Source organism: Branchiostoma lanceolatum, chromosome 17, assembly GCF_035083965.1.
Source record: "Branchiostoma lanceolatum isolate klBraLanc5 chromosome 17, klBraLanc5.hap2, whole genome shotgun sequence".
Classification (NCBI taxonomy): domain Eukaryota; kingdom Metazoa; phylum Chordata; class Leptocardii; order Amphioxiformes; family Branchiostomatidae; genus Branchiostoma; species Branchiostoma lanceolatum.
Window position 1 is genome coordinate 11,194,277 of NC_089738.1, and position 22,612 is coordinate 11,216,888.

Sequence of the window (22,612 nt, forward strand, 5' to 3'; positions counted from 1 at the left end):
CTATTTCTATGTTTTTTGGTTGATGTGAAAGTACCAATGCTCAGTGTGTGCATTGTACTATCTGCTATGGAAAAAGCATTACACTTCATCGCAATCTTTACACACTTTGAGTTCAAAGAGAGAGAGATTGATTTACTAAATAATAAAATGCCTCTTGTGGTGCCCGATGTTTCCAACCTAAAGTTATTCTCCATGTCCATCCAGGTCCCACAAACTGCGAGCTTCAACCCAGAGCCTTCAGATCATGCCCACACACGAGGTCACCCGGCTGGACACCAACAACATGCGCGCCAACAGCTTCAGCCACTACGAGACCCAGGACCCCCGCATCCCGCCGTACATCAAGCCGCCGCTGTCCTCGGACCCGGCGGTCGTCCCGGCGACCCAGCTGGACAAATCAGGTGACCTTGACGAGCACGAGGCCATGCATGACCGTGTTGGGGAGATGACGAGCGAGCATGACGTCATGCAGGGGCTGGTGCGCCAGATGTCCAGCGAGCATGACCAGATGCAGCATCTTGTGAAGAAAATCACGGCCTTGCATGCTGATTCGGACGAGGTGATAGACCAGCCCGATGGCGAGAAAGAGGAGGCTGGGACCCCCGGCTCTGAAGGCAATGATGCTGTTCCTTCTGCAAGTAGTGACACAGGGATAGGGAACGATAGTCCTAGTAGTGCGGGTGCCATCAGTACAGATGAGCACCTCGACTTAGCCACGAATGTGCTCTTACGGGGACTAGAACAGGCAGACACTGCTGATACAAATGACAATTGTGTTCAGGAATGCCAGGGAAAAAGTCCCACCTTGATGAACGAAAATCCAAGCAATCTACAAAATCTTTCAGATGAAGTTAAAGCAACAAGTAAAATGGTCAATAACGATTACCCAAAATCAGCCAGCAATGCATCGCATAATTCCCTGTTGACTTCTAACAATAACCCTGTGATTGTGAACGGTGCCCAGGCTGAAATTTTGTCCTTTGCTAACACACATGCGTCGTTTGGCAGTGGCCTTGTGCTTGATGGTAGCGAATGCCACATTCCTTATCAATCCCCTTGTGAACTCCACATAACAGAAGATGAGGTAAGACCCTACAGTACCCCCCACAACATTCCTCTCCACATAACAGAAGACTCCAGTTCGTCTTCTGACAGCTGTTCAGAGCCACCCTCGGCCCCTAACAGCCCTGCTCTGCACATACAGAAGTCACAAAATCAGCCCTGTAGAAATGGTAAACATAAAACTATAGTCGTCCAAGCCGACGTAAACTCCACGTCAGATACACGTATGAGTGAGTTCAGTCCTGTGCCAATGGAATTGGTCCACGCTGACGAGCCCTTACGAGATCGCTCGGACTACTTGGCCATTGGTTCTGTAGAAAGCATCCCAGCTTCTCCACCAATGGCAGAAGCGCCTTCCTCAGAAATCCCCCCTATGCCACATAAAACACACCCATCTTTGTCCAATGATAACAATCTTACCACGGAAAAGTCCGCACGTCCGTCCCATCCAGTGGGCGCTGCGCCCTGCTTCTCGGGTGCCGTTGTTTTCGGAAACCCTTATGCACTTGGTTTTAACCGTCAAGAAAGCGAACTTTCAGACGACGTTTTTCACCCAAGCCTTGCAAGAAATGAGAGCGACGGGTCCCTTAACCTTAGTGACGATAACAGTGCAATAAGTAGCAATAGCGGGTAGCAGTAATATTCTCATCATGTCAAAATCAGTATGTGAAAAGTTTTGACAGTTGCAGCTAATTAGAGTTTTGTTTCTGTTCTTTCTCTTTAACTTTCTTGAAGTTTCATTCAAGATATGTTTTCATTTCCAGCATGGCTTATATAAGTTTGTTCCAGGACTTGCGTGACTTGCTTGGTTTCCTTGTCCCTTCTTCTTTGCCTCTAGCATGCTGTAGTCTTCTCTGAGTTGTTTTCTCTCTGCTTCTTTGTAAGGAGATTGGCACCATTTTGGGTTGAAGTTTGGTTGTGCTTTCTTTGTCCTCACACCATTTTGTTGGGTTGTGGTCTGTAGAAGTTTGTTGTTGGGTCGGCCTTACTGAATGACAAGCATAGCCTGCATCGATTAGATACTTTTGTGTTGTTGGTACTTTAACCTTCATGATGCTAAGGTAGCTGATTGGCCTAAAGGGAGGAGGCAGGAGGGAGAGGGTTAAAGGAGTAGTTCCACATTCTAGTTTAGATATACGGGCCGATAGATGTCTTTTTAAGCGACATTACATGACGTTTGGTTAAGAAGGTAGCGATCTCAGTTATGCAATTACATGTACGTACATGACATATATGGAGGAGCTTGAATGGTTACGATTTTTTGGAAGGACACTGGTTAGAAAAATGTGAGTTAGGAATTAAAACTTGCTCTTGATTGAGAAGACAATTTGATCACGTAAACTTCAAAATTTGGACCAGGTCAGGTCCAGTATTTTGTTGTCAATATGTCAGCACTTATCAAATAGTATTGCCATAGGCCACCATTCTTGCCAATTCAAAAATGTCTGACCAATTACAGTTAAGTGTGTAAACTGCAAGAAAGGGCATTTCACCAAATTCCTTTTGTAACACCTTAGTGATACCTGAGTGATGTACATTATATGGTTGTAGAGTTTTTACTTCCCAAAGTTTAAAATGACCAAATTGGATTTAGAACATAAAGTCAGTGGAAGAGATGGGGGCCCCAAACAATGCATCAGTGCTAATATAGATCTATGAAAAATATTGATTATAGATGTTGCCAGTTCGGTTTGAAATAGTTTATATTAGTTCACTAATTTGCCATGACATAACAAGGTTTATTTTTTGTTGCAGAGTTGCTTTGAATCAAACGTAGTGCTATGAAATGATATATCTAAATGTAAATACCTACTGTAAATGCTTTTTACAAGAAGCATGCCCAGACGTGCATGTATGAATGATCTACATTATAAAGGAGTAGCACAAAGACCTTATACTTATAGGAAATCAGAAGTTAGGAAAGATTGTAAGACTAGAAACCTTCGTGCCCCAAACTTACATGTATACTAGACAAGGCACTCCTGTATATACGTATAGCATGGTGAATCTTGCCATCTTTGACAGTGCTGTCTTTTTTTATATGAAGAAATATAGGAACATAGCCAGGACTTGTAGTTTCTAATATCTAGCAGCATATATGAATATTACCCACCAAGGACTCTATTGAACCAGATCAGATTTTTTTGAATGTCTACGTTCAAAGCCCAAGAAACACTAGCAAATATATCTGTCTATTTGAACTATCTAAAACGTAATGTTGTATATATTCTCTTTTCCAATAAACAGTACAGTATAGAGGCATGGAACCGTCAAGCAAAATTCTCTCCTCATTCTACTACATAAATCCAACTCTATCTCACGTAGTCTACAGTATGTGCATTATGAACTATTTTGAGTGAATGTAGAACGTCATACAGAGTAGGGACAGCTCAGAAACTTTGATTCGTACAGTCTACAAATACTCACATTTTTCCTTGACAACTTAATGTTTCTTTGAAATAGTTGAGTACCATTTTGCTCATTCCATCTGGTTATCTTTACCTGTAAGGGCTCTAAAGTATGACACTGTGGGGTAGTCCTGTACTTGAATACTAAATCTTGCCAACAGCCCAAGGATCTTGAATAAATTTCTGATAGACTGGTCCTTCTGCATGCTGGCATGAGAAGCTGATCATACTACAGTACCCCAAGAAAACGTAGGGCAGTGTTTGTTAGGAATTATTGAGACTATAAGCCATAGATGATAGTGATGTGATTTCAAATCCCGCTTGCTTAAAAAAAAGTACAAATTTATTTGTATCCATGAATCTGAGTATCTACAATTAGGAAGCATCAGTATAGTTGTCATCTTATCCAAGAATATGTTTATGATTTTACACCAAAATTCACATATACACATAAATATGTTGATTCTACCTTCTTAGTTTTTAAATTCTTAAGATTACAATTGAAGGAAAATTTGGGAATTTTAACATATAGCATGACAATGGTGCTTCCATGCACCTCATAGGTACTTCTAAACTGGTACATTGTATCATAAGCTAGGACGTTGAAATAATTTACATCTATTAACATTGAATACCTTAAGACAAATTACAATACTTTCAATCAGTGATTAGTCATCATATCTTCAAAATACTTCAAAAATACCTTCCGTTGGATCCATCTTAGAGTTAAGTAGCAAAAAGAGTAAGTGACTTGATTCTATATCTTCCCTGCCCTGATCCCTGGTAACAAAAATTTTCCTGTTGCACAGTCTTAACCCTTACCATGCTACGGTAGCCTTTTGTTACAAAATTTTTAGTAGTTCCGGGGGCTTTATGTAGGTTGAATGTTAAAAAAGCTCTACTTCTAGGTACTAGTCTTCTTGATACTCAAGACCTGAGTTTTCATGTTTACTAATGATGCAATTTTTTGCTTGCTGTGATTTCTTGAAGAATTTATAATCCATTTCAAGTATTACATTTTAAATTTTGCTTCTTTTGCTGTGTCATTTGAATTTTGATATGAAGCCACATAACAAAAGTGTCCAACAAAGTAAGAGAACAAAAAAAAAATATGAGCCACCTTTATCAACTTATTATCAGCTTGCTACGGTATTTTGCACAGGATAGTCGCATCATCATCTCACATTTGTCATTTGTGTGGAGCAGTCTCTCTCTGTATTTACATGTCTCCCGTGGGTTTGGGTGTGCCAAAAATCATTGTACTCTGTTTATACCATTTGATGTGTCTACAGTAACATCTACTAACTCTTCGAGTTTGTTTTTGAATGCAAAATCACCATCTGGAATAAGGCAGGTAACTTTTTCTTGTTTGTTTGACACAAACGCTTGTCCAACTGTACAAAAGAACCAGAAAATTCTGGCATTCCGAGACATTGTTACATTTCATGAAGTGTTTTTATGAGATACAAGGAATATAAAAAAACTTAACAAGTTGGCAACCAAGCCCTGATTTTGGTCCTGTCCATACATGTAGGAGACATACACTTTGTAGTGGCATTATTTTACAATCTGAGAAATCTAAAATCTAAGTTGACAACATTATGTTGTTGGAAGTAATACACACTTTGAATTTACAAATTCCAAAAATTGGCATATGCATGTCAGTGAAGTTCAGAGATTGGCTTTTTAGCCTGTTGTTTGGATAGTACTTGGGATCAGTTGTGGCTTTTTCTGTTATGTTAGTATCTCTTTTGATTGTTACAAGCCAGGTAACCATAGTAACATGTCTCCATGGCTACCTATCAGTATCCATAGTTGCATGTCTTGTGTCCATAGCTATCTGTCTGATGTCCATTGTTTCCCATCTGTTTTCCATGGTTACGTGTCTGATATCCATGGTTACATGTCTGGTATCCATAGTTACCTGTTTGGTGTCCATGGTTACGTGTCGGGTATCCATGGCTACGTGTCGGGTATCCATGGCTACATGCCTGGTATACATGGTAACATGTCTGGTACCCATGGATGCATGTCTGGTATCCATGGTAACATGCCTGGTATCTATGGTTACCTGTCAGGTGTCCATGGATACATGAAAGGTGTCCATGGATACATGTCTGATGTCCACGGTTACATGTTTGGTTTCCACTGTGATTGTCAAGTGTATGTCTCCTATGTTAGACAGGACCAAACTGGGATGATTTTTTCTCCATTCTACTTGTGCATTGCAACATGTAAAGCAAAATTTTGCTATCATTTTCCTCAAAACCAGTTTGATTGGTATAACACTAAACTTGGTCATGTTGTGTTCATTTTTCTCTTTGAGGAATTTCTAATGTCTCGACAACAAATGTAACGGAATATTAACTAAGAGCAAACGACATGTCATACTTATAAAGGGCTTGAAATGTATCAGTAGTAATATGTTGCAAACTTGAAAGGAACCATGACCTTGTTGATTTAATTTCACATTCAAGTAAATTGCAAGAAAAATGTTCTTCATGTAGGTTATCACAGTTAACCCACAAATTCCTATACAAAATGTAAGTTTGACAAGATTTCATTTTTGGCATTGCCTCTGGGGTGGAGCTGATAAAGTAGTATTCAAGCTGCAATGTGTGTACATATATTCTAAGTAACGGACAGTAGATCTTTTCTTTGTACCACTTAGTCCATATATTTTTCATGATATCTTTAATAGGCAGGTTGATATTTAGCGTACATCTGACAGTATTTCCCGTCAGACCTGCATGACGAGTTAGCCAGGAGTCATATATCAGTTTTGTAGGAAGACGATCAACGGTACCGTCTAGTTACATGTAAGTCGAAAAAGCCATTTTACTGTCAGAAGGTCCGAGTTACTCACCTCTGCACAGCTGTCTTCCACTGTAAAGTTCACGGAGCTTGGTGATGAGTCTACTGTGGAGAAATAAAGTCCTTCCATGTCAGACTATAAGTGTGTTGTGGTTGTTTGTGGTGTCTGTATCTTGTGTATCATGCTGCATGCTACACCTTTGTGGGATCCACTCTCTCTCTCCATTGCCATAAACGTGACTAACTAACTGCCATTCTTTGGCACACTTGTTTGTGATTAACACGGGGTCTTCTTACATCTTATACTTCACTTCTTTCTTTTATTAGCCAGGCAAACAGTATATCTAATTTAATGATAAGTGAAGTTACCATGATGGTTTTTAGATGTTTTATGCAAAAATACTTTCAGTTTTACATGGTTGGTATAAAGACTCATATCAATTTCTCATAAATTAAAAAAGGAGTGACTGTAAACTTCTTATTGCCGAATGTGACTGCCCTTTAAGTTACCAAATATCTTCAATACACATGATGAGAAAGATCTACGTGTGTATGATGGTGTAAACCATTTTTAACTAAACATAGTTGAGAATTGTCTATCTTTCACTCACACAATAAAGAAACTATGCAAGGTAAAGCATGGGGACTGCTGCTCAAGTAGGGATACACAGATGGTAGATGGATCAAATTGGCCTTTAAGTGCCCGCCTCCAAACCACAAAGTGTTGTATGAATTTTGAAAACATAATTCCCTGTGTTAATTAGATATGTAGTCCACAAAGCCAAGAAAAAGACTGTTACAGCCCCAAACAAGATTTTGTGTCACATAGACTAAATGAACATGCTTGTACAAGTCCCTTCCAAACTGAACAATGCAGAAAGAAAGCTTAAAATGGATGATAAATTCAAACCTAAGGCATATTTGATACCTTCAGTCAGTCTTTTTTCCTGGATGACATTGCAAATGTGGCAGAGTCAAAACATGATATCAAACTTGATGCAAAAGTTCAAATGTAATCGTTGCCTCAAACGATTGTGAAGCAAAACTAATATTTCAAGAACTTTGCGTTAGTGGTACATAATTTCATCCTCAAAACCTGTCAAGTCTATTTGCACAAACTGTAATGAAAGTTGTCATTTTGATGAAGTTTCCTTTATTTCAGTAACCCTAGGGTTATTGGCCCTAAAGGATGTACATGTATATTTGGGAGTTTATATTCAAATTCCCCTCAATGTTGCTCAATTGTTAGCCTTCATTTTCCTGTCTGCAGGAGTTACTGAAAAGAAAACGTAACACAATGAAAAATCCTGTAGAAGTAAAACTTTCGATTCTTAACTTATAAAAATAGGATAAAAGTTCAAGTTTAAACGTCTTCCTGTCAAGACTTGGTACAATTATTGCAAGAAATTTCGTTCTTTACAACGGATGTAAACTGTGAACTTCAACCTTGGAAATTCAGAACAAAATTTATACACACACATGTACACAAGCACACATACATGTACACATGCACACACACATGCACACACGCACAGCCCTCAAGTCCCTGGATAAGTTAAGCCTATATGTTTGCCCCATTCAGTTAGCTAGCTTGTGGATTAACAAGAGTGATCTAAGTCGAAACTTTTCCCCACCAACAACAGAGATAATTCCCGAGACACCAACCAAAGTGCGTAAGATCGACCCGTCCTCCATCGGCGACATCCCGGGAAACGTCAGCGCCGAGAAATCGCCCATGCTGAGCCCGCTGTCGTCCGTTTCCACGTCCCCCCAACCCTCCGTCATCAGTCAGGACAGAAGTCCGCTGGTGACGGCGCCGTCACAAGAGGAGGAAGAGACAAGAAAGAAGGTATTAAAGAACACCAAGGTAATAATGATGTAACAAGGACCAAACCACGTCTTCCAATCACCTGGAAATAAGGTCCATCAATCTACATAGGGTGCATGGTAACCAGAACATTGTTAATTACATCTTGATGATTTCTGCATGTTTTCTGCATGTTTTCATAAACTTGTGTGGTACTGCATGGGTAACAGTTGAATTTAATTTTGTCAGATACCAGGACACATACATACAATTCCCCTTTGAAGCCAATTTCTCTGTGGTGTATACCCTGATACACATGTCTTACATGTAAAAATGTGACTAACAAAATTATTTCAACCTATTGCAAAGTTAGAAGGCAGAAATATCATAAAAAATTGTATATTTTATGGTGGTAACGACGCTTTGCTATGCTTTTTTGTTTGTTTTATGATGTAGATTTATTTTTCTACTACGTTTTTGCCACCCTGCAGTACATGCACATGTGTATATGTTGTGTCATGCCCTTGACAAGTGTGCCCTTGCCTTTCAGCGGTACCCGGCGGACAAAGCCTACTACATTGCCAAGGAGCTCTTGTCGACAGAAAGAACGTAAGGGACATTTTCCTGTCCGACAATATTCTTGAGCTGCAAAGTGCAAATGTTCATGTTTTTATTGTGTAATGTGTATACAAAAACTGTACAAAACTAGTTGTCAGCCTGTAATCTATATAAGATATGGCAGAAAACAGAAATACTGTATTAACCTTATCCCTGCTGCCTAACTCTGTAACCGATAGGGAATTGGGTGCCAAATGGCTACTTCAGTGTGCTAAAGGTTAATAGAATGTGTTCCTCCTTACCCCTTCCAAATATGTTGTTCATGCAATGAAGATCTGATGCTGCAGTTCTGTGCTGAAACACTAGGAGGGGCAATAATACAGTTGACTGTTTTATCATCAGTTGTCCTGTAACTGTTTTAAACACTTTCTTTCTGTACAGGTACCTAAAGGATCTTGAAGTTATAGTTGTGGTAAGAAATTTTAATATCTCTAGTTAGTGTTTCTTATCCAGTGTCATTTGATATTCTATGAATATTATGTCCTTTGTAGTTGAACACTTTTAGCAATCACAACAAATCAAACAATTCAGAAAATGATTTTTGAGCAATTTCATATTTTGCATTCAGATTTCAAAGAGGATGTAACATTGTGTGGATCTGGTGTATTCAAATTTTGAATAAAATTTTTTTCACAACTGAGGACAGTATAATAATCTTTAAAACTTAACCTTCTCCCTGCTGCCTAACTCTGTAACCAATAGAGAATGGGGTGCCAAACAGTTACTTTAATATGCTAATGGCTAAGCATCAAGAAAAAGATTGTCTTTGTTGTTGAGAGTTTTCTCCTGTGTGTCTGCAGTGGTTCAGGAATGCAGTTATCCAGGACATGTCCATCACAGAGTCCCTGGCTCACCTACTGTTTGACAACTTCGACCCCCTGTATGAGTTCCATAGGGGCTTCCTGAAGGAGATAGAGCAGAGAATGGCCCTGTGGTGAGTACATGATGACGCCTTGAGTTCATCATCATCATAAGTTGACATCTAAGGTCTTGTTTCAGTATTATTCCGAGTCTACATTTGTATGTACTCCAAAATACATGTACCCCGGAAGTCTCAGTCTGGTAAAAAATTATGGTGCCCAAAAGATATGTTAAAAATTATCACAACTTCCTTTTAATAATTGCCAGCTGATAAAAAGTATCTGAAATTGAAGCCTGTTTGAGATCAGTCAGGTAAGGGTCGGCAGCCGAGCCATTAATTGCTTTCTTAAATTTGTGGACATATGACTAAATTATGTCATGTGGTGATGCCTTTTAGTTTTTATGTTCAAGTATGTTCAATTGATTCTTATTCTAGGTTACACTCACGTATCAAGCCAACGAATTCAATGTGTTGCTTATTTTAACCAATGAAGTAGACCAGTTAAACTTTTTACAGCCTTTCTAACCAGCTAAGTTTGTATGTTGACCAGGGAGGGAAGATCCAATGCACATCTGAAAGGCGACTATCAAAGGATCGGAGACATCCTGCTCAAGAACATGAAGTCACTCAAGGTAAGCCATACACCAACACCAGACCAATTCCTTTCAGTGGTACAGATCAGATAAGATCAGAGCAGATAAGATGTCGTAGTGCTAGGCAGAAAACTTGAATTGGACTTTATTCACTCCCTGAAAACTATGGATATGTGTATAGACTTTCCATTTGCAACATGACCTATGTTGTGCCCTTGGGAAAGGCATTTTACCTGACTTTCCTTACTCCACCCAGGTGTAAAAACGGGTATCTGACTTTGGTTCGAGAGGTAAAAGGTAGTGGAAGTAGAGTGTTGGGCTCCAACTTCCAATAGCGTGCCCTAGACACAATGGATAACAACCCACTGCCTCTACGGCCTCAAAAAAAGACTATGGGACTACCTTTACCTTATCTAACCTTTACACCAGGTCACACATACTCTTCTCTTCCTCAGTTGTACATGCAGCACATTGAGAAACATGAGGAGATTCTCCTGGAGATGGAGAAGGCCACCAGGAGGAACCAGAAGCTGGAGAACGTCTACAAGGAGTTTGAGATGCAGAAGGTGTGCTACCTGCCGCTCAACACCTTCCTCCTGAAGCCAGCCCAGAGACTCCTGCACTACAGGCTCATCCTGGAGAGTGAGTAACACTAATAAACAAAAGAGTTCCACGACCCCTTACCTTTGACTACAGTTTTGTCCTTTATGCTAATCAGACCCTTATTTTACACAATACCTATGCCAAGAAGGTTATGTTTGTAGCGGTGTAACAGTGCTTGTGGTTCTGCAGCATACATGTAACTCAAGAAGCTATGGATGGATTGTTGTGAAATTTGGTATGTGGTTATGTCTTGCGCTATAAAAGAGATTATTAGATATGGGACCCCCTTGAGGCTTTCTATGGTACTGCAGCAGAACCTGTTTTTCCTATCTCGTGTTCTGGATAAGCTATTGTCTTGATTTTTAGGTGGTAAATAGCTCTTGTCCCCGGGAAGAAGTGGCATAAGTGTGGGCCCACTGGCAGCTTCCTTTGGAACTAACTGCAGGGTTCTTAACATAATATCAAGAACAACTGTAACAAGCAAGTTAGATTTTACCCTTTTTTCCCTCAGGACTGGTGAAACATTACCCAGTGGATCACAGGGACTACAAGGACTGCAGAGGTGAATATTTCTGGTTGTTTGTATGCTTTTTAAATGGAGACCTTTCCTGTGAATTTGCATATTGGTTCAAAACTAGGGGTATAGCCTGCACTTGTCACTGACAAACTCTTTTCTTTTTTTTTCCTTGCAGCTGCATTGGCTGAAATTATGGAGGCTACCAGTAATGTCCAGGACAGCATGAATAGACTGGTGAGTATGCACCCATACAATAAATCTTGTGAGAGATAAGCTAGTAGCAATGTAGTTAAATTTGTAAAAATTTTCAGCTTTACAGTTTCTGCATCAGTATGGATATTTTGTTGTTTTCCCACAGGAGAACTTCCAGAAGCTGACAGAGCTGCAGAGAGACTTAGTGAGCTGTGACAACCTGGTGCAACCTGGCCGGGTATGGTGCAACCTTCCAATGTCCGCATGTAGAAATTATCACTTATATGGACTGCACTGTAAAAGCTATCTCAGAAGCTGAGCTAATGATCTGTTTTTGCTGGTAGAAGACTATTAGAGATATCTTGGCCCATTCTTACTAGAGCTAGAATGGTTAAGGTGGGGTGGCATGGTGCATATTAGATGTACTGTTTGTGGTTTGTCATTTTTCATTCATTTACATCTATTTTATAACTTCATTGTTGAATCCCTGAATATTGTGCTACTTGTTAAGACATACATGCACGTGCTTGTAACAAATGTAACATTTTGAAGGGGGGGAAGTGCTCATAGAGCTGAATCTCTTATTGTATGTCTTCCCTCTTGCAGGAGTTCATCAGAGAAGGTTGTCTTCACAAGTTATCCAGAAAGGGCTTCCAACAGAGGATGTTTTTCCTGGTCAGTATTGTAGCATCACTTTGGATGAAGAGTTGTTCATTTCATGTCGGTTTAGTTAGCTTCTTGCCGCTTAGCTTCTATGGTGTAGATATTGGTTGATATTCTTTGTTCCTCCTCAGTTTTCGGATATGATCCTGTACACCAGTAAGGGCGTGACGGCTACAAACCAGTTCAAGGTTCACGGACAAATGCCTGTGCGAGGCATGGTGGTGAGTTGGAAAAACGGTTCTGCACAAACAGACTTAGCAGTAGTCGACTCTGTGTAAGGAGTCTACGTTCTCGGTGTCCGTATGTGTGTGTTTGTATGGGTTGGTGTGTCCACAGTTATTTGAATACACTGTAAGTCCAATGACAGGAATTCAGTGGGTTGCCAAAGTGGCAGGAAGTACAGGTCAGAGGTGATAGATGATGTCGATGTTGTAACTAACAATAGTAGGGATTGCACACATTGTACATGTAGAACCTGTGTGTGCTGTTCAGGTTAACATGAGGAACTCTTGAATCAGCGTAACACAGAGACAGCACAAGCTACTGTTAATGAACATTTGGCTGGGGAAAGTAAAATAGCTAGATCCTGCTACAGAATCAATTCTACCAAAACAGGTGAATATTCATGCTAAAATTGCCTTTACCCTATGCTGTACATTGGCAGTACATATATAACTACAGAATTCAATACAAATACATATTCTCCATAGAAAATGTCAGAATCCAATACAAACATTACAGAAAAATAATACAGAACCCAATACAAATACTCATCTGCTATACTTTACCATAAAATGTTTATTTCCTGTCAGTACCAGTGTTATTGATGAAGCTCTATGCTAATATGCTGTATTTGGTTCAGGTTGAGGAGAGTGAGATGGAGCGTGCTGTGGCCAACTGTTTCACCGTCTATAGTACCAACAAGTCCGTAGTGGTGGCAGCAAGGTATGTTCTGTGAATTATAAGCTTCATTGGGTTGCTAGGTCAATGGAACATAAGGCTTTTCTAACAAGTGCCTCAAAAGTGTTTCCAATATAGATGAAAAGGTGCTATATTTCAAGGAAATATTCTATTTAATGTGTAATACTATTCATAATTTGACAGAAAACTATTTGTGTCTTTGATCAATTTAACTTAGACACCCTAACAACTCTTTCATCATTACACAACAGAGTCTCAGCTTACATTTTTCATCATGTTCTGTTACGTGGGCATCTTATGTACATTTGCTTGTATCGGTATGTTTGTTGGAAGGGTGGCCACTGTTCATTTTCTGCATTTGGCCGATGCTTATAAAGCTATCCTGTTCTACTGGCAGCACTGCAAGTCAGCTTTACCACATACATTATTCCAATGTTTGACTGATGCCTTCCCTACAGTACGACTGAGGAGAAAGACAAGTGGATGGAGGACATCAATGATGTGATCGTCAACGCAGCGGAGAGAGGACTGGGCTCCCAGGACTCCTCCTTCAGCAGTGAGTACACATAGATTCTGTAAATGGCTTTAAGTTTGCAGCAATTTAACTTCACGGTAAGGAGAAAATGGAGGGTCTGTGGTGGTTTTGAGTTCATGGTTGGAACAATGGTACTCATTGTTTGAAGATCGGGTCTGTTTTTAGTCGTATCTTGTTAGAATTTGCACTTAGTCACCAGGTGCCTCCAATACATCATGATACTGTACAATGTACAGTACACTTAGACAAGGGGGTAGACAAAGTGTTTGTGGTGGTATTAAGTTCGTGATGAAGAGCTTGCTGTGCAAACTGCACAGATAAATCTACCAGAAAAATTTCAACATTTAGTGTCATATCGTATGATAGGTTTAGTTTACCACAGCAAATTTAGGGGCATTCACTGAACAGTTGTGGGTGTGTAAAAAAGATGTAACTGTCTTCTATGACATAAAGGTTCTTGCATATTCCTGTTAACAGTGATTTTTGTCTTGGAATTAACCGAAATGTGACAATTTTGTGTCCAGGGTCGTCTGACGAGATGGGTATGGACCGAGAGGACGGACAGGATGAGTCGGAGGACGATGTTCATTCGCCGCGGGGATCGCTGGACCGCAGCCACACCCATCACCGTGCCAACACAACCATGCACGTGTGCTGGCACAGGAACACCAGCGTCAGCATGGCAGACCATACCAAGTCTGTGGAGGTCAGAAGGATGCTCTTTTAGATTTTCTTTTATACTTGTATTTCTTTCAAAATTTACAACATTCAATACATGTGAAAAATCATAATTGGTCGGCTGTAGCTATGAGCTATGTGAAAAAAAGCAAAGGTTGTAGAAGCTTTATTTGATGACAACAAGTACAAGTGTGTGATCATTTTGTTCCACAGAACCAACTGAGTGGATATCTCCTGAGAAAATTCAAGAACAGCAACGGATGGCAGAAACTTTGGGTTGTCTTCACCAACTTCTGTCTGTTTTTCTACAAGACTCATCAGGTACAAGGCACAGATACTAAACATATTGACTCGACCCTTTTTCCCCCCCTCCTACCACCCTTTTGTCATAAGGCTTTCTCCACCAATGTGTTAGATTTTTCATACATTGCTGGAATATATGTATTGTTCATGTATAGGTCACTAAATACAGAATGTTTTGACTCAACTTTTGCATGCTTGTATCACAAAGCCTTCTCTACAAATGGTGTTGTACATGTACTTCTCTTACATTTCAGGAACACATGTGTTGATAATGTACGCGTCACAAATAGTACAGATTTTTTTACTCACCCCTTTATGCCCTGCCTCCCATGTGTCACAAAGCCTTCTCTACCAATGGTGTAACAGCTGTACTTCTCATACATTTCTGAAATATATGTTTTGTTCATGTACAAATGTATGAGTCACAAATAGCACAGACTCAACTCTTACATGCCCCCCTCCCACTTGTATCACAAATCCTAATGTCTACCAATGGTGTACAACTTCTCCCACTTTTCTGGAATACATGTGTTGTCAAGAGCCTGACCATGTGATTGGTTTGCAGGATGATTACCCCCTGGCCAGCCTGCCCCTGCTGGGTTACCAGGTGTCGACCCCTGGAGAAACCGACAACATCCACAAGGACTACGTCTTCAAGCTCCAGTTCAAGACACACGTGTACTTCTTCCGCGCAGAGAGCGAGTACACCTTTGGCAGGTCAGTCGTGTGCTGTTGTTCAGATAGCATCACTCAAATTGTACCCAGTTTCTTGGCAAATCAATATTCCAAGTCCATTGTTTCTATGCAAAAAAACATTCATCTTTTCTAAACAATTATGTTTGTCTTCATCATTTCAGCCCTTTGCTGCATGTAGAGTAAGAGTTTAACATGTCGTAATATCTGAGAAAGTTGTTAGATGAATTCTCGTTATGCACAGGTGCTGCCATTAGCAGTTTAGGTTTAATTCACACTAGCAAATAATTGTTGAAGTGCAATTGCATGTATTATGAAGTTTGTCATAAACTGTTGAAGGGATATACCTGTAGCTCAACTGGTAGCAGCCTCACAGTTGAGCTCCTGGTTCCAATCATTTGATAACTGGGAGGCCCCGGCTCACCCCTGGGTTGGGGACATCTTGGTTGGGGCTTCATCTGTCTTTTGGAAGGGACGTAAAATGGGGATCTTATGTCTGAGGAGGTGCCTTGAGTATGTTAAAGGGGAAGGGCTAGCAACCCCTCCATGTAAGAATATACCCTGCTACTGGAACAGTAAGGAAACTTGTTGCCACTAGGTACTACAAGGGTTTGAACAAACAAATCAACTGCTGATTGAGAAATAACTGTTTAACTTGATTTATGTGCACTGCTTAGGTGGATGGAGGTGATCAGCAGTGCGACCTTCTCAGCCAGCAGGACCCGCATCTTCAGCAGGAAGGAGAGTTAGACTGACAGTCTGGAGAGGAGGGAGCCAACATGTCATCTCTTTGGGTCATGAACTTCTAGAAAAAAGAAATGAAAAAATCACAACAAAAATGAAATTAGAATATGAAACAACACTAATCTTGGTATCAAAACCTCATGACTTGAGAGAAATATAATTGATCCTAACAGCCAATCAGTGTATACTGTGATTTTAGTGAGATAAGATACAAAATAGACACCCAAAACTTGTGCCATTCACGTCATAATACATCAAGTTCCCTAACCTTTTGACTTATGTGAGTATAATGACATTTCAAGTGCCTCTAAAACCAAGTAAGCCTAAGCACATCTTGCCATACTTTTTATGGTGTATTATTTCTCAAAAATTGTCAAATGTAGAAGGCAAGTTGTCCAATGTCCGTTCATCCACATAGTGGTAGGACAATTTTGGCAATGCCTCTGGGCAGAGCCATTTTTATACATGTCATGTATCTGTCTACAGTACTACATGTATTTGTACGTACCACAAACCACAATGGAGTAGATGACTGGTGTAGATTTTAGAGTGGCTGATAATTTACTGTTGTTTGTTGATGTTGGGTCCTATAGAATGAAAATGCAAATGCTCTATAACTCACACTGAAACAGTAACTTTCTGTACAGGGATGCTTTTGCAAGTGCCATACTTAGAGGTCTAGTGAATAAAGAAAAATGCCATGTTGATAACATGCATGTACAAGGTGAGATGAATTACTAATCATTTTCTGGTAATCAGTTCACTTAGAATGACTGACAAATTTTCTAATGATAGAGGCCCTATTTGTGTAATTGAAAAGATTACGGCATACATAGTTTTGTAATAATAGATGAGTGAGACTTCATATTAACATACATGTATTGGGGATTCGTAGACAATTGACAATTAGATTTTTATATGTACATGTATATTCTTGTACATGTGGTTTCATCTGACTTGCATCTTAGAAAGTCTGCAAGAAAGGAATCAGCCCAATGGTCTGTAACTTCCTGATTTTTAAAGATGATAAGTAATTCTTGTAAGTAGAGTGTCTAACGATTATGAGTCACAGGGTAGACACTTTACAAGCCATTTCATCACATTTGAAGAAAATCAGTATTTTCAAGACGCTTCTGTAGTTTTACAACAACACGTTATGTAGACAATATGTATCCTTTGCCAAATGATTTTACTGCACACCAACTTTAACTTTCCATATGGTTTTCCTTAGGAGTAAGAGACTTTGTCATGTTCTTGTGAAAGCCCAGTTTTAGATTGCCGTTAGTAGAAGACAGACACAGCAGCAGTTATGTGTCTTGAATAGTTAACTATGATTTCTTCTCATGTACAGTGACTTTTTCTAAATGTGCAAGTATGATGAAGTGCTTAAAAAGGTGCAGGCTAGGATTGTGTTTATTTCTGCTAATATTGCTCTAAAATAGGGTTAGTAATGTTCGTCCTGAATTGGATGCTATGTTCTGTCTCCTACCACCCAAATCTTCCTGTATCCCTGACTGGCTACTTGCCCCCCTCCCCACGTGGTTCAGGAAGTATTTGCCAACAAAGTGCTGTCATACCGTCACATGTTGTAAGACACAATATGATTGCTTTAACCTTTATTGCTATTATTGAGTTTTTGTATTGTATCAGGTGATTGTAACAAAAGTACATGGAGCATATCTGTGTTGTAGTTGGTATTATGCTATTGTTACTGGCTTGAAGGAGGCTATTTCTGTACCAGACTGTGATGATGTTTTTAGTCCCTGAGAAATGCCTGATTATAACCTATCAATACTAATAGTGATGATTGTGTAACTTTGCTATGCTATAACAAGATCAACATTTTGCCATATCTTTTTGACAAACTGAAAGTGTATTCCAGTCTTCCCTTTATAAAAAAAAATGAAAATTCATAATCAGATAGTTCACACGTGATATATTTTCTACCTATGATCAGTGGTTATTGCAGGTAAGAAGTTGAGGCCTTGGCGTTGATGACATGTTCTGACTCTTGACTCTTTTCAAAGGCTTTCCAAACTTTTTATTTTTAAAACCCTCTTGTTTTTTGTTGCAATTTTAGAACATTTTACATCCACAAAAACATTATTTCCTTGGCAAAAGATAGACCATAGCTGGACTGGGAACAGTAAAGTGTTTTATTTACTGGCATTCGTTTTTAAAAACTTTCTACTATTTAGTTTGAATTTTTCTTTCCTTAATGAGTACTTTTATTGTCACAACTGCCTTCCCCAACTTCTTAAATGAAATAACCTTGATGTATATGGGCTTGAGGAAAAGTACAATATTTCTTTGCTCACCAAATGGCTGTTATAAAGTTAAGTTCTGATTATATTGTTATGAGAAACAGACAATTGTGGTTGAAGTGTTAACAAAAGCATAGTTCGACTAGATTTGAGGTTGATAATTATGCTTCAGTTAATTGTTATTTTAGGAGTGATGTTCTCAGTATTTTTTGACAATGTGAACGTTTGAATAGAAGGTAACACTAGTCATGACATAACTACACTGTATATCTGTCTTAGTTTGGGTTTATGCATGATATAACATGGAAGCTTGCCAGAATATCACTGAATAAGTGCTATGGAGAAACAAGGCCTGTAGGCTTTAACACACCGCCTGTACATTTTATGACCTGGCATTATTACATGTACCCACACTGACTCTAGTGACCAACATGATGTATTCAGATGATGTAGACTGGCTGTCCATTGTAGAACTGCATTGGCAAAGGAAAGACACAATCTATTTGTGTGCTGGAGTTGTATTTACTGCTTTTATTTTTGAGTGCGATGGCCAGTTTACAGTAGTGAAGGTTGTGAATTAGAACACACAGTGATGTATCTTTCACTACTCTCGTTCCCACTCCCTGCAGAGGTGATCCTGGGAACGAGAGTAGTTTGCAGTAGCACTGTGAATTAAATTGTACTAGCATTTCACATATGTACCATTTTTTTAGTGTTTTAATCTACAGGGGGTAGTTTTAAACGTGGTTTATTTATGTTGTGTTGACTCAGGATTCAGTTGATTTCGTCGGTTTTGACACATGTCCATTTTCTGGCCAGAAATACACTAAAACGGTTTCATGTATCGTGGCATCTTGTCCTTTGTGAGTCAGTCTCTTCATGTATATAATGAACGTTAACGGAAAATGCTTGACATTTGATTAAATAAAAGGATCACAGTATACCAGTATTTCTAGAAAACAGTCCTGAAAGTGTTATTGACACTACTTGGTGAAAAAGAATTCTGACTTGACACGATTATGGATTCACACTTGGTAAAACTATCAGTATGCATCATATCTTTCTACAGCGATAATTTCATTTATTGAGATATGAAATGTACAAGGACATCACAGCTCAACTTAATGTATTTTGTATATTGTCCTGGTACAATGAAGCTCCTGGTACAATGAAGCTTCTATTAATTCATCAACAACAAGATTTCCGCGGCCTCATATCTCCATGAACTATTCTGTTTATGCAAATGACTTAGACATTTACATAATATATGCTTGGTCATGAACACATTTAACCAACTTACACATGTCGCAATGTTGACGAACCTTCATCTAACACTTAGATGAACTATGGCACTTTTGTATTAATTATGCAAATTGGGAATATATTTGCATAATTGGTATCTGTTGATACTCCACTTGCCATAAACTACATCCTTTACATGTATTTGAGTCTTATAATGGAAAACACTGCAAATATAGAATTTCCTCATTAGTTATGCAAATTAAGTCCCAATTAGCATAATTTGCACTACATTGTGTACATCTCTGTCTAAGCTACCTGCATACTAAATATCATGGAAATCCGTCTTTCCTTTGTTCAGTTATTCTCCTTAGAAGATTTTCACAATAACGCCACTGCAGGCTGGTAGGGAGCCCAAACCGACACCACTTCTTTATTACATCACAAGCTATCTGCCACCCAAACATCAAGACCATAGCACGTCCAGGTCAAAATATACAAAAAACGGAAGTTCTATTGCAGTACCAAGGTCATATACCAGGGGGCCCAAAATCGACCTTGAACTTCGGCTTCATAACACCTGTCCACATACCAAATATAACTACTTTCTTTAAGGTAAGGACAGTCCATGGAACGTTGTCAAACAGGTTATATACATACATATATAGAGAGACCAACATACACAATTCATATGAGTTTTATTAGAGTACATGTCTGCATCTATTTTCTGCAGCTTTATCATTTCTACCCTCTATCTGTATTTGTGTTTGAACTGAACGCTATGGTGCCCCTACGGCTGACTAAGCTATGGGAGAGAGAGAGAGATTTGTGTTTCATCTCTCTCAGCTCAAAAGAATTACAAGAGATAGTTGGAAGAATATCTCGCAAAGTGTCTTATCTTTAAATGGATTTAAGAAGGAATAATAATAAAAAAGATTCTGTTCTGCAATTCTGATAGAAAATCTGTTCAGTCCTTTTCACAATCACAGCTTTATCAGACAGAAATCAATTCATAAGGTTCAAATTTCCAACAACGCCTGCGCACTAGAAGACCATATGTCACTTCTATCGCTTACGTTGAGTCCGCACATCCAGTACAACTTGCTGGTGAGTAACCTTGTCCTTCGACCCAGAGGTCGGGGGTTCCAATCCAGGTTGTGATTTACCCGACATGGACGTGGTGGCCAATGTTCATAACTTCTCGAAAAGAGCTCGGCGAATTTTCAGGTTAAAATGAGACTGATGTGCTGAACATATCGTTTGTCTTTCCTATCACAATCACCCGGGATCTGGTTCGAGATTGCGATCCGATCTTCTCTGGTTGCAAAGCCAAAGGTAGCTTACACGACACGTGTACACGACCTAGGTACTAATAATGTTCGCCCAAACTGCCCAGTTCAGGCTTGGAGCTGGCTTTTCCTGCTGCAGACGGAAAACATGGCAGCTGGGTGAAGGACAAGTGGCTACTTTCCGAGTTAAGGTAAGGACAGTCCATAGAAAGTTGTCCAACAGGTTATATCTACGAAGGCGGTGACGAGGGATAATGTCAGGGTTCAGTTAATAGATTATCCATGGATAAAAATAACCATTTGAAATGTAAATAATGCCATCGCAAGGTCACGGTTTCAAAAGCGTCAAGAGCCTCGGTCAAAGGTGGATCGGAGGCCCCTAACCTGTTAGCAGCCCTTGTCTGGACCATGCTTTATACATGTCCATATGTACGTATAACGTTATGTGTTTGTTTACGTCTCATAGCCTTCAATGCATCACATGTCACATGTGCAGTTAAAATTGTGAACAAGCTCATCATGAAGTGACATTTGTGTAATTTTTCATGCAGCTAAAAATCAGCACCCTGCCGACAAGCAAGAATCCAGAAAGGCCCAAGTCAGCACGTACACTTGAACCGATCGGAACAGACACGTTTCGTCTTCGCCTGATGAACTCTGCAAAAGAGGTGTCACTTCTGCATGAATGGGGAACAGCTGAAGGGTGGATACCAGGGCTGCACGATGCACGGATCTTTTACCAACAGGACCCAACAGGGTTTTACCTGGCTGAGGCAAATGGCATTCCTGTTGGTGGAGTCTCCTCAGTTAAATACGGAGAGGACCATGTCTATGGTGGGTACTTAATTGTCAGGCCCGCCTTTCGCGAGAAGAGGTATGGGTGGGAGATGGCTAAGAATATGGTCCAGATGAGTGGTCCTAGAAAGCTGGCCATTGATGCAGTGGAAAATAAACAAAATCAATACGAGAGATTCTTTGGATTTGAGCAGTCTTGGCGGACTGTGAGACTTCAGGGGATCGGTACCGGTCGTACCATTGAAACAAGGCTCGTTGATGACACTGTAATCCTTGAACCTGGTGACAAAGTAGATTTTGAGAGTCTTTTTGATTTTGATCGTAATGTCTATGGGGTTCCTCGTTCTGCCTTTTTGAAGAGTTGGATCTCACAGCCAGGCATGATCTCCTTCGCTGCAGTACAAAAGAACAAAAGTACTGACCCAGTCGAAAAGAAAGCTGACAAAATTCTAGGCTACGGTTGTATTCGTTTGTGTTATGAAAATTATAGGGATACTAAATTTTCCCGCAGAATCGGCCCCCTCTTTGCTGAGTCACCGTCAGTCGCGTCGTGTCTTTTCAACGCGCTTGTGAGCACTGTCCCAGCAGGTACACCCTTCTACATCGATGTTCCTTATACAAATCGTGGTGTAATAGAGATCGAAAAGACTGAATATCGCCTTCAACCGCTTTGCTCTTTCGCACGTATGTACATTAACGGCGAGTGGGAAATTCGCCGGGATATGGTATATGGTCTTACGATAGATATTTGTTGATGAATTAAGATAAGTGTAATAGGGTGCACTATGCATTTCTTTGTATCTTAACTTAAGTTTAACTTTTGTACACTCACGACGTAGTCTGTGTCCCCTGTTCTTCTTTGAAATGAGACAAAACGGCACAGTTACAGCCGATGACGTGGAGAGTGGAAGTTAGTCTACTTTGTAGTTATCTTAATCATCTGACCGAAAAAATAGCAGTCATCAGCTCTCCCAATATTCTTGTATTTGACCTTAGGCCATGTTGATTTGTT

General features: G+C 39.7%; 1 protein-coding gene across 4 annotated transcripts in view; it reads left to right on the top strand.

Annotated features, from left to right (window-relative positions):
• LOC136422719 (FERM, ARHGEF and pleckstrin domain-containing protein 1-like) overlaps positions 1 to 19,121 on the top strand; it is a 43,294-nt gene extending 24,173 nt beyond the window's left edge. For 3 of the 4 annotated variants that reach the window (XM_066410568.1, XM_066410569.1, XM_066410571.1), the window contains 18 exons: positions 205 to 614; positions 7,928 to 8,151; positions 8,642 to 8,700; positions 9,091 to 9,121; positions 9,510 to 9,643; positions 10,122 to 10,203; positions 10,620 to 10,806; positions 11,279 to 11,329; positions 11,460 to 11,518; positions 11,643 to 11,714; positions 12,083 to 12,151; positions 12,271 to 12,360; positions 13,002 to 13,084; positions 13,519 to 13,616; positions 14,120 to 14,301; positions 14,487 to 14,594; positions 15,142 to 15,293; positions 15,947 to 19,121. In XM_066410568.1, the coding sequence (XP_066266665.1) occupies positions 205 to 614; positions 7,928 to 8,151; positions 8,642 to 8,700; positions 9,091 to 9,121; positions 9,510 to 9,643; positions 10,122 to 10,203; positions 10,620 to 10,806; positions 11,279 to 11,329; positions 11,460 to 11,518; positions 11,643 to 11,714; positions 12,083 to 12,151; positions 12,271 to 12,360; positions 13,002 to 13,084; positions 13,519 to 13,616; positions 14,120 to 14,301; positions 14,487 to 14,594; positions 15,142 to 15,293; positions 15,947 to 16,019 (2,164 nt within the window). In that variant the 3' untranslated portion in view covers positions 16,020 to 19,121. The remainder of the gene's footprint in view (positions 1 to 204; positions 615 to 7,927; positions 8,152 to 8,641; positions 8,701 to 9,090; positions 9,122 to 9,509; positions 9,644 to 10,121; positions 10,204 to 10,619; positions 10,807 to 11,278; positions 11,330 to 11,459; positions 11,519 to 11,642; positions 11,715 to 12,082; positions 12,152 to 12,270; positions 12,361 to 13,001; positions 13,085 to 13,518; positions 13,617 to 14,119; positions 14,302 to 14,486; positions 14,595 to 15,141; positions 15,294 to 15,946) is intronic. The other variant, XM_066410570.1, reaches the window with a different exon arrangement.
• The last annotated feature ends 3,491 nt before the right edge of the window (positions 19,122 to 22,612 follow it).